Source organism: Echinops telfairi, unplaced genomic scaffold (assembly GCF_000313985.2).
Source record: "Echinops telfairi isolate 266 unplaced genomic scaffold, ASM31398v2 ScPeMD7_40;HRSCAF=151, whole genome shotgun sequence".
In the NCBI taxonomy this organism is placed as follows: domain Eukaryota; kingdom Metazoa; phylum Chordata; class Mammalia; order Afrosoricida; family Tenrecidae; genus Echinops; species Echinops telfairi.
Genome location: NW_022103938.1, coordinates 546,003 through 558,895, shown reverse-complemented (window position 1 = coordinate 558,895; position 12,893 = coordinate 546,003). Strand labels below are relative to the sequence as shown.

Below are 12,893 nucleotides of genomic sequence, written 5' to 3'. Positions count from 1 at the left end.
AAAAAAAAAAAAAAAAGATTTGTCACCTCGAAAATCCTATGGAGTAATTCTACTTTGCCCTACAGGATACCTTTAAGTCAGAATTGACTTGTTGGCAACGAATTTGGTTTTAAGCTTCATTATGAATCCACAATTTCAAAGCGAGCAAATGATCTAAAATGTGCTGTCTTATATTCCTATACAAAAACATTTCAAAAATTCATGAACAAAATTCATTAATTTCTCCATGAACTTTGTGAAGCCTCTGTATTTTCTTAGTCAATAAAAAAAATTCCACTTACATGCCACCATAGGCTCTTCTAAGCCAAATGCAAAGATTTCTTAGTATATCTTACCCAGATTCCCTTGCTCAATTGTCAGCACCACCTCATCCATCACCACAGCTCTAAAATCCAGTTCTTCCTCACAACACTTGGCCTTTAGAGCACGTAGTATCTCTTTTTGGGGATAGTCTTCCATGATGCGACGGTCTGTCAAAAACCACAACTTGGCATTCGCAGAGCTACACATCTTGATCTGCTTGCTCTTCCTTTTCCTGGATTCTTTCCTCTGGAATGTGCACTCGTATCTAGATGGAAAAGAAGATACGTACAAATGAATCAATAAATCTACTTAGCTTTTGGTTTTTATACATATAAATCCTACTGTATTAATATCCAAACAAAAAGGTCCAAAAAAGTTATGCCTTTTCCCCTTTCATTCAAATGAAAATTTTAATACTTCTGAAAATAATGGAAAATGGCAGCCTCTGTTAAAACAAGATTTATCCACCAGGCTGGTAATGTGGGGGCCCTCAACAAGTTAGTGGAAGCATGAAATTAAAGGTAACAGATTTTTTTCCCACCACAAACTTTTTAAAGTACTCTCATCCAACTTAACAAATTATGCATTAGTAAATTATACATATTAGCAGAAATGTTTAATGCTATTCCCTATATTATAATCTAAAAAGTCTTTAATTTGATCATCTCTTTCACTGGTTTTAAAAATGAAAACAAATCCCTTCTTGATATGAAACAGCTGAAATTCCTTTAATTTTAAGAAATCATTTTATTGGGGGCACTTACAGCTCTTATAAAAATCCACACATCCATTGTGTCAAGCATATTTGTACATATGCTGCCATCATCATTTCCAAACATTTTTACTTGAGCCCTTGGTATCAGCTCATTCTCCCCCACCCTCATGAACCCTTGATAAATTATCTTCCTATCTTACAGTCTGCTGTTTCCCTTCACCCATTTCTGTTGTTTGTCACAAGGCGTGGGGTTGGGGTGTGTGTGTGTATGTTATATGTCAATCACTACAATTGGTTCCCCTGTCTCTCCCAAGCTTCCTCCTACCCTTAAGGTATTGCTACTCTCATTATTGTTCCTGAGGGGTTTATCTGTCCTGGATTCCATGTGTCCAGAGTTCTTATCTGTACCAGGGTACATGCTCTCATCTAGCCAGATCTGTAAGATAGAACTGGGGTCATGATAGTCCAGGGGAGGAAGCATTAAGGAACTGGAGCCGTGGTTCTCAATCTTCCTAATACCGCAACCATTTAACATAGCTCCTCAGTGGTGGTGACCCCCAACCATAAAATTATTTTCGTTGCTACTTCAGCACTGTCCTTTTGCTCTTGTTATGAATCGGGTGATCCCTGAGAAAGGGACCTTCAACTCCAAAGGGGTCGTGACCCACAGGTTGAGAACCGCTGAACTAGAGGAATGTTGTGTGTTTCATTGGTGCTATACTGTAGCCTGGCTGACTCATCCCTTCCTTCTGAACCCTTCTGTGAGGAGATGTCCAACTGTCTACAGATGGGCTTTGGGTCTCCACTATGTCTGCCTTGTTTGCATCAATGATTGCTCTGGGTCTTCTGATGCCTGATACCCGATCCCATCGACACCTTGTGATCACACAGGCTGGTGTGCTTCTTCCATGTGGGCTTTGTTGCTTTCCAGCGAGATGGCCACTTGTTTAACTTCAAGCCTTTAAGACCCCAAACACTATCTTTTAATATCCGGGCACCATCAGCTTTCTTCACCACATTTGGTTATGCCCCCATTTTGTTTGACCATGTTGAGAAGGTGAGCAGCATGGAATGCCAGGTTATAAGAACCAAGCGTTCTTGCGTTGAGGGAGCACTTGAGTAGAGGGCCAACACCCACATATAAATATGTACATAAACCTATATCCCTACCATTATATACATTTACAGAAACAGCTGAAATTCTAATCACGAATAATATATCCTGATATATCTCCAATCACTAGAAGCACCAATCATATATACTTATTGTTTCTGTAGTTTCATGTTCAAATTCTTTGTATATATTATAAATGTAGTCCTAAGTATCTAGATAATGATAGCAAAATCTACATTACTGAGCATCCATGAAGTCACTGTCACATAACTTTAATCAAATTAGTTATGAGGAAAAGACCTTTAAAAACCAGCCCTAGCCCATTCACTAAAATGTTGGTTTTACGGAATGTCTTAAAAAATACGAAAATTGAAAAAAAAAAAATACGAAAATTGTCCACAACCAGAAAGTATTTTCCTATCCTACCAAGAAAAAAAAACAACACATATCAACAGATAATACAAGAGCCCAAATGTATATTAATAAAGTGAAAATCAAACTGCTGATCTTCAGTCTTTAAAAACATTATATTCACTATTGAGAAGACAGGAAAGAGTCCTGTGTAAAATGGTTATTTTTCTGGCACTTAAATGCTAAGCTTTGGTGGCCCATAAAAGCATTTATTTATAAGAAAATACTGTCTCTCCAGCAGTGTCAAATAACTATAAAGTTTGTAAATGGAAACACACAGGAACATATACAAGTAGTAGTTCCTTTGCTAGAATGTAAACTCAAGTCAACTGACTCCTATTGTCCTCTGTTTCTTTACTTTTCTACAGTATGTTTATTAGCTGCTAAATGTGTATTAGAGAAATGCGTATTAGCTGCTAAATAAATGTTAATTAGCACTTCGAAGGTAGTATTTCCTTTGAATAAGGGAAATTCGAGAGATAAGCACACCAATAGAAGACATTAGTTAATCTGAGTTATAGATTCAGACTCACAAAGATCCTATAGAGCAAAATAGAACTGCCATTTATTGGTTTCCAAATCTTTAAATCTTTACGCAGAGATAGCCTCAGCGTTCTCCAATGGAAGCAACTGGTGGATTCTAACCTCTAACCCTGTGGTTAGCAGCTTGGTATGTAGCCCGCTATGCCACTAGCCAGGGCTAATTTAAAAGGCCTCTTCATTCGCCCTGTCAAAGGAAATGAACAGATTCTTGTTTCATTGCTTAAGATTTCCTAGAATCTTACATTTTAACTTAGTGATTATTATTTTAGATACTCCCTCAAATTTTGGAGTTCATTCCAAGTTTCTGTACTTTATAACCAAAGGAAAAGCACAGCATTTAGAGACAAAACTACCCAATACATTACAAATTTAAAATTTCCAAAGGATAAACCAATCTAGTCTTTTTTTTTAAAAACCGATCTAGTCTTTCCTGTAGGACAATTTAGATAGTGAAAAGATTGGCATCACATCACAGAACAACAAGAAAAGTTAAAATGAAAGCCTAAGAGTACCTTTTCTTTCTGTGTCCTTTTTGAGTGAGGGCCCTCCCTAATAGTAATTATTGTATTGGGGAAAAAAACCCAAAATCACAATCTACCATTTGGAACTATTAAATATCATTTACTATTAGGAAGGGTTTTTGTTTCTTTTCCCCCTAGATTAAACATAGCATATGACTTTGAATACAAGGACAAAAAAAAAAGATAAAGGTTGGAGAAGAAAAAAACAACATTCTTTACACATTTGACAATACCAGACATACACAAGGGGCTTCAAAAAGCTCATGGAAAAATGGGACTAAAAAATAATGGAATTTTCCCACAAACTTTTTGCTATCCCCTTATTTTCAATAATATCATTAACTCTTGGATTAAAAACAATGCAGAATAAATCTGTGGATAAAAAAATTGATATAAAAGATATATAAGAATTCTAAGCATTCCTTCACAGCCTCCTTGTCTTGGACCCTTTACTCTTGACTGGTCCTCTTCTATACATTATCCGCAGGACTTCATTTTGAGACCCCCTCTTGCTCACCCTGACCCAAGTTTCAACAGTTACCACTGGTTTGATGTATCACTTACCCATCAAATAAGTCTTTGCAAATAGGAGCACTCCATGGAATCTCGGACCCAGTATCAACTAGGTATCATTAACTAAATACCCCCCACTATTGCCACAAGTTGAGTATGTAGATTACACACACACATATGTGTACATATATTCTCATATGTCTTTCTTTTTCCACCCCCATGTCTGCTTTCATACCATTAGTTCCCAACACAATAAATTCAGTAGGGCACTTATCCAGAAATCTGGATACTGTTGACTATCTATACCTTTCTAGTTACACAGACACTTCCATCTCCTAAATATCATTTGACTTTTCTTCTCTCCATCTCCAGGACATACAGAATTCTATAAAAGCCTTCAAATTAATCTACTCTATTACCTCTCACTTCTAGCTTTCTGAACACATTGTATTCTTTCATGGAGCCAGGAAATGTATAAGGTGACTTTAAAATTTTTGAGAAAAATGGATACCTAATTGGATATGTAAACTCTCACCAAAACACAAAATAATTTTAAAAATAATAAATTTCCAAGAAAAAAAACGAAACTAAAAGAATTACCTACCTACTGAACTCTGGGCTCAAGTGTTAAAACATCTGCTAAGCTTTCCCTGACTCCTGAAATCATCCTTTCTCCATGAGTCTACATTATATTATATATACATTGTAGCCAATATCATACTATACTATAATTCAGGGTGTTTTTTGCTCAGCTAACTAGGACCTACCAGTGTCATTGGACAAATTCTTAGCATTTGGTTCGGTGAAAATGATCCTTTTTAGAGTGATTATACTTATAAGGATAATTTCAAATTATAATTGAAAGCCATAAAATGAAATTAGTTAAAGTCAGTGTTTCTCAAGCAAAGGTCAACACACATATTCAGATGGCCATGTACATATTTTTCCTTTTATTTTTATTATTCAAATTACAAAATGTCCTGGGTTATTTTCCCACTAAAATTTAATCATACTGCCGTTAAGAATTATGTTTTCTTGACTCTGTATCCTCAGAATCAAGCAATTCTAGATTATTATATGTTATATCAACATTCAGATACTGAGCTAACTGAGCATGTCTGTTATCTCAAACTTTTGTCATAATTTTTACATAGTATTAGGAAACTGGAGTTAAGAGATTAGAGATTTACCAACAGTTTCTCAAGTCTAGTGGAAGATTAGAGCCTAAATCAAGAGAGATATAGCTACTGGTATTATTCAGTCAAAAAGAGAAAGTCCTGATACATGCTATGGCATTATGCTTAGTATAATAAATCAGTTACAAAAGGGCAAATATTGTATGATCTTACTTGCTCAGGTGCAACAGGCAAATGCACAGAAAACAAACCTCATTAGTAGTTAACAGAGGTAGGATGGAGCAGACAGACTGCTTTCAGTTGGAAGTGGCACTGTCAATTAATGGAAAAGATAGGAGTAATGACCAAAATAAATCACCAATACTTTTAAACTAACAGAAAAGTAGTATAGCCTGAATTTCTATCAATTTTCTAGGTTCCAAGAGTCTCTCTCCAAATCATTCATCAACTAAATAAAGAGCTTGTACCTCCTAACACCAACTTTATAACACTTCAAGTTTTACTCAAGGACTGAGTTTATTAAATCAAAAAACGTTGTAGATCTTACTAAAAGTACAGGGAATGAATGGATATGATGATCATGAAAAATTCCAGAAGAGTCCAAAACAAAGCAAATAATAATTGAGTGTTAAAACTATTTAGCTAGCCCATTAATTGCAAATTATGTTCCCTATTAAATGATTGCCCCTTGTTAATTCATCTACAAAATCTTATCCTTTAACAAAAATGTCACTTAAAACATTATGCTGAGCACAATAAATCAAACACAAAAGAACAAATATCATACGACCCTATTTATACACAATAATCTAGAATAGGCAAAGCCATAAAACCCAAAGTTTCTTGGTGGGGGTATAATAAGGAAGAATTGCTGCTTAAAGGTTTTTGCTTTAAAAAATACTTTAGAAATGATCAGTGTGATGGTTGCATAACATGAGTATAATTAATATCACTAAATTGAATTATACACGTAAAGGTGGTTAAAGTGCCAATTGCTTATATATATTTTACCATTTAAAAAAAGGAAACAGGGTGCATAAGCAAAAGTGGTGAAGAAAGCTGATGGTGCCCAGCTATCAAATGACATAGCGTCTGGGGTCTTAAAGACTTGAAGATAAACAAGGGGCCATCTAACTGAGAAACAACAAAGCCCACATGAAAGAAGCACACCAGCCTGGGAGATCACAAAGTGTCGAAGGGATCAGGTATCAGGCAACAAAGACAAAAAAAAAAAAGTCAAAGCATTGAGAATGAGGGGGAGTGCGGAGTGGGGACCCAGGTCCCGTCTGTGGGAAATAATTGGACATCCCTTGCAGAAGGGCAGCGGGAAGGAGACAAGCCAGTCAGGGTGTAGTGTAACAACGATGAAATATGCAATTTCCCTCTAGTTCTTGAATGCTTCCTCCCCCCCAATGATCCCAATTCGACCTTATATATCCGGCTGGACCAGAGGATGTTCACTGGCACAGATAGGAACTGGAAATACAGTGAACCCAGGACAGATGAACTCTTCAGGACCAGTGGAGAGAGTGGCGATATCGGGAGGGTGGAGGGAAGATGAAGGAGAAAGGGGGAACAGATTACAAGGTCTACATAGAACCTCCTCCCCGGGGGACGGACAGTGGAGAAGTGGGTGAGGGAGACCTTGGATGGTGTGAGGTATGACAAAATAATAATAATTTATAAATTATCAAGGGTTCAGGGGGGAGGGGGGGAGGGGAGGAGGGGGGAAAATGAGGAGCCGATACCTAGGGCTCAAGTAGAATGCAGGTGTTTTGAGAATGATGATGGCAACATATGTACGAATGTGCTGGAAAAAATTGATGTATGGACTTTGATAAGAGTTGTATGAGCCCCTAATAAAATGAATTTTTAAAAAAAGGAAACATCAAATATATATTTTGTTAAAATTTCCATGGCACATACACTCTCTATTTCTGATAACTCATTCACTTGATACAAATATATAAATATTTTAAAGTTTTATACAGTTTGTATACATGACTGGGGGTAAAAAATAATATATCCATCTTCTACACAAACAATACGGTACGCCTATCAAAAGATGAAAAAATGATCGTCAAATGTGAGTTGAAGAAACCTTAAAAAGTACATGGAATGAAAAGATAATGAGAAGCCTTGGTGGCGTAATGGGTTACACATTGAGCTGTCAATAACCACTAACTGCTTTTCAGGAGAGAAATGTAGCTTTCCACTCCCATAAAGATTTAAGTCTCCGAAATCCACAGGACAGTTCTACCCTATCCTGTAGGGATCACTATGAGTCTGAATTACCTTAATGGCAGTAATTTTTTTTTTTAAGATAATGAAATTGACTCTCACTCTCTCTCGCTCACTCACTCTCACTCTCTCACTCACTGACACTCACTCTCACTCACAATCACTCACTCGCTCACTGACTCACTCTCTCACTCACTCACTCACAAAGAAAAAAAAAAGATAATGAAATTATCCCAGAGTTTAAAGTACCCCCGTTTACACAAAAACCATAAAAGGTGATGAAGTAAGGAAAGGTACTACTTAAGAATATAAATATAGTGCCTACAGACTATTCCTCTTGCAATGAAGACATCTGGACCAACGCATATAGGTAAGAGGTTAAAAATGTTTTCTGTTTACATTTTATAAAACATATCCCACATACACTTTCTCATTAAATCTGTACAAAATATTCTGTGAACACAGAAATACTTTATATCCGTTTAAAAGAAAGACCCACCTGCAGTACAACTGTCTTAGAATCTGGATTGAGATTTAGGTTTTGTTTTCTTTCTACTATACCTAAAGAAATCGACTATGAGTGTCAGATAATTCATTAACGTTTATTTACATTTTCTTATTCTTCATAACTATCTTCATAAAACCTGAGGTATTATTTTTCGCAAATGAAGTTACTACAGCAGATTAGTTAACTTAAAGGCACACAATTTAAAGGTGGTACAGTATAGACTTCACAGACTATATAAGATTATCAGTTGACTCTTAATATCCCTTTTCTACTTCTTCCTTAGTACTTAAGAAATTTGATACTTAGCAAATATCATGCCATATTTAAAGCTGTATTCTCCAGACTTTGTTGAAGATAAATGTGGGCTACTTTACTACATTGTGTTCAGAGAGCTGTACTCTTCTTTGGCAATTCCCTCTCACCTGTTACTTGGAATGTGGATGTTATTATGACTATAGCTCTAGCAATTATCTAGATGAGGGAGGGCAGGGGTCAACTCTAAGTAAACAATGTCTATCTACTGTAAAGAATGTAACTCCTGATAACTACAATCATGGCCTGGGCTGCCTACAATCTCTATTATGTGGATAAGAAGTGTCTAATCTTTTTTTTAAATCATTTATTGGGGGCTCATACAACTCTTATCACAATCCATACATAAAGTGTCTAATCTTAAGTTAATATTTTATAATTCTATTATACAAGGAATCTTCCAAAAGTTCATGAAAAATGTGTATAAGCTCACACTGTTTGAGTCTAAATTTTTTTTCCCCCTGCACCATGGTAAAGTTGTCCTAACTTGTTGTGTCTAAATAGGACCTCTAGCTTGAGACAAGATATCAGTTGTGAGTGTTGGGGGGTGGTGGTGGTGAGGGAGAAAAGGCCACTACCAGAGCAATATGACTTTAGCTATAACTGAAGCAAGACAAACATCAAAGTTACGGTGAAGCTCAAGTGAAAGAAAAGTGAAATCACAAATGCATTACAAATCTTATGGGGAACAATGCCCAAAAGAAATTAGCTAGTTTACATATAGGTAACTCATTTTAAGAACAAGACAATGTTGAAGATAAAGCCCACCAGCTGCAGACTATCCACATCAATTTGCAAGGAGAAAAAAAATTGATGTTATTGATGTCTTAAGTAAAGACTAATGATTAATAGCAGAAACTATAGCCAACAACCACAGACATTGCAATTGATTCAGCTTACACAATTATGACTGAAAAATTAGAGAAAACTTTCCTGAGTACTAAAACTTTTATGCCCAGATCTAGCATAACTGTTGACAAATGCGTAACTTTGGGTGGAAATTTTAAAACAGGAATCAAGATCCTGAAACATTGTTTTGAAGAACTGTTAACAGGAAATGAAATATGGCTTTAACTAGTAGAATCCTAAACACAAAACAAAATCAAAGCAATGACTACCAAGAAGTATTAGTGGCCCAGCCAAAGAAAAAGCAGACTAATCAAAACGAAAGGTCAAGGAAAAAGTTTTTTGGGACACTCCAGGTATTTTGCCTGTTAAGTTTCTGGAGGGCGAAAACATGGTAACATCTGCTTATTATGAGGCTTTTGAGAAAGTTAACCCAGCTTTAGCAGAAAAATGCCCAGGAAAGCTTCACCAGAGTCCTTCTCCATCATGACAATAGTACTGCTCATGCCTCTCATCAAGCAAAAGCAATTTTGTGAGTGGTTTGATGTAAAATCAGTGGGTATACACATCATAGTCTTGCTTTGGCTCCTTACGGCTTCTTTTTGTTTCCTGAAAAATCTTTAAGAGGCACCTATTTTTCTGCAGTTAACAGTGTAAAAGAGATGGCCCTGTCATGGTTAAAATCCCAAGACTCAATTCTTTAGGGATGGACTAAATGACTGGTACAAAAGTGCGTTAACATCAATGAAACTAATGTTGAAAAATGAAATGTAAAGATATTAGAAAATTTCCACAAACTTAAAAAAAAAAATTTATTGGCACGTCTTACTCATTCCAATATATCCCTTCCCATACAGTTCAGTTGTTCAATTCAATCAGGTGCGCCTATAAAATCATCAATACTATCAACTCCCCTCCCCCCTTCCACAAACTGGAAGACTCCTAGTACTTTTAATTTTTATCTTTTAAGTCCATTTTTCCAAGAATTTTATGAAGTCCCCTCATATGCCACTGAACATCATCTTAGCAAATATACTACCCAACATATCTTGCTCAAAAGTTGTAAGGTACTAAATTTATATTTGAATACCTACTCCGTATCTAAAGGTTCTGCAGTAAACAAAACATAGCCAGCCCCCATGAGGGTAAAGTATCTGATATTAAAGTATCATAATTCTGTTTATTTTACATATTTCTAAAGGACCAAGGGCAATAAAACAAAATTTTAAAGTGTTATCTTAGAAACTTGTTGTTAGTTCAATTCATAAGAACCCTAGGTACAACAGAATGAAAACACTGCCCAATCTTGAGCCATCCTCACAATTGTTCTCATGTTTGAGCCCACTGTTGCAGCCTAGATGCTTATGTACTAAAATTTCCAAAATCGACTGTTACAGATGACCTATTAAACTTTTTTTAAGCGGAATATATTATTCCTAATAATTTCACTTAACAGAAGAAATTTACATCAAAGTATCACAGAAACAGCACAAAATGAGGGGGGGGGGGAGTTCTTGAGATACAATGCTCAAAGGTCATCACAATGTTTATCACGAGGAATGTATCTTCCCTCCCAAATTTTCTATGAAGTAACCTGCTAGAAAGCTATTAATTTATTCATGCCCAAAACTTTATAGATATGGCTAACCAAATTACATATCAAAGGAGTAAACTAACAACTGAGAATTCCAAACCTATTTGTGCAAACCTGAATGAACTTTCAAGATGTAGGTTTCTGATAAAACATCAAAGTCTGAAATGCTGCCAAGATGGAACAGCAGAGCAATAAAACAAGTGGTTTGATCACATACAGCAACCCCATGTTCTTTTCTGGAGCCCTATTTCTAAACAGGAAGGGGAGGGAGACCCCATGACAAGTGACAAAGCATGTAAGGAGCTATACAAAGTAAGAAATGTAAAGTTGGTAGAATAGCCTGGCCTACTCGTTATAACACAATTTGGTGATGTCATCACTTTTGAAAGAATAAAATGCAATAGACATCAATGCTTAAATAGATTTTTGATTTGCCAATTCATCAATTCACAAACTGGTTCATATTTCATCAACATCTAGTAGATAGACTTCTTCAGACAATGCTGGGAGAACTGATTGACCGATGAAAAGTACAAAGGTCAATGAAGTTAGTCCCATTATAAACTCCATGAAGACAGAAACCATCTTTTATTACCTGTTATTATTTCTAGTGGCCAACAAACTAATACAGTGAAGAAATAGAAGTTATTTTTCTAAGTTTATTGTACTGAATCAAATAACCAGTTATTTTTAATATTAAATATCCAGGCAGAAGTATATGTAGCAATCAATGAGGCTATAGTGTAGTCATCAAAAACCTTCTACTTCCTTCAGTCTCTCTTTAAAAAAATAAAATCAAGCTCAATGATATTTCTCATCATCATCACACAAATGACCCTGACATAGCTTTAGTACTGATTGAAGTTAAAACATACGCGCGCACAGTCAGTTCAATACAGACCAGCTCTAAGAGAGTACAGCTGGCTAGTTCTTTGTCTTTTGTCCTCCAGGCCAATTTTGACAGGATAAAAAAAAAACATGGGAAAGGAAAACATGAAAAATACCATGGCATTAATTACCATGAAGTCAGAAAATTAGTCCCTCTTTTCTTCAAACCCAGCAAATACACAGATATATGTGGCATATGAATCCAAAATATTCTGTTCAGGTATTTTGAGAAGTACTATATTATTTAGCAACCCTTTAAACACGAGAAGCAGGAAAAATTCCAAATAACAAAATACAATTTCCCTAAATCTATACCTAGCCTTCCTGCTCCACCTCTGTTAAAGTAACTGCACATGCCAGTACAGCTAACATTTGGGGGGAAATTTTTTTCACTGTTCCATCACAATCTCCTTGCTCCCTAAGATTTTAAAACAGCTATGACAATTTCAAAACTCTCTTTTCTCACGTGTTTTTGTCTTAATCCCTCTTACTCTTTATAAACTAACCTGCCAAAAAATCGAGTCTCTACAAATCCACATCACTTAAGTGCCCCCAAAACAGTTGTCAGCAAGCAACGTATAATATAACTCACCCTCCTTACTTTATGTTTGGTTTTCTCTCACTCTTCACATGTTGTTCGTGGGCATAGAAGTTCTTCCTCCACCCATTTTCAATCAGTTTAGGTCTCTATGCCTGCTCCCCAGAGGAAGATGACAAAAGCTATTCCTGCTTCCCAAAGTGTGGAATAACTCGATCTGCTCTGTCCTCTTCCCCCGGCCCTTTCCTGTGTTCATGTTGGCTCATAGGGAGGGGACTTTTACAAAATCCATCTAGTGACTTACCCCAGCAGCAAATCCCAGGTGGATGCAAATTGGGAAACAGGGATATTTGGAAGAGTTTCTCCTTGTGGCCCAGCAAATGCCTGAGGCTTGGTTGGTATGTATTAGTCATAAGAAATAACAATGTCCACTTAGTGTGTTTCTCATCAATGCGGCTAATAAGCGGTAAATTTTACTCGTGATTTCCCTCAGGAGAGGAAAAGCAACTGAATGAGCAGGGAAAATAGGGGGAAAAGGATAATTTCTTGTTGTCACCCTCTCCACACCCGTTGATGCTACTATTGAAGCAAGTATATGTGATAAGGATTCTGAGTAAACATGAGGAAAATAAAGAAGCTATCCACTAAAAACTAAGATAGGTGTTTTGGCTGGTAGTCAACTGCCTAAGACTAAAAGTTAGATACTGGGG

At 36.3% G+C, this 12,893-nt stretch overlaps 1 protein-coding gene across 6 annotated transcripts in view; it reads right to left on the bottom strand.

Moving 5' to 3' along the window:
- The window catches only part of RIMKLB (ribosomal modification protein rimK like family member B), a 50,918-nt gene extending 38,038 nt beyond the window's left edge, over positions 1-12,880 (bottom strand). For 5 of the 6 annotated variants that reach the window (XM_004717422.3, XM_045290502.1, XM_045290505.1 and 2 more), the window contains exons 1-2: positions 12,238-12,880; positions 336-568 (exon numbers count right to left, since the gene is read on the bottom strand). In XM_004717422.3, coding sequence (XP_004717479.1) covers positions 336-510 — 175 coding nt within the window. In that variant the 5' untranslated portion in view covers positions 511-568; positions 12,238-12,880. The remainder of the gene's footprint in view (positions 1-335; positions 569-12,237) is intronic. The other variant, XM_045290503.1, reaches the window with a different exon arrangement.
- Between the last annotated feature and the right edge of the window lie 13 nt (positions 12,881-12,893).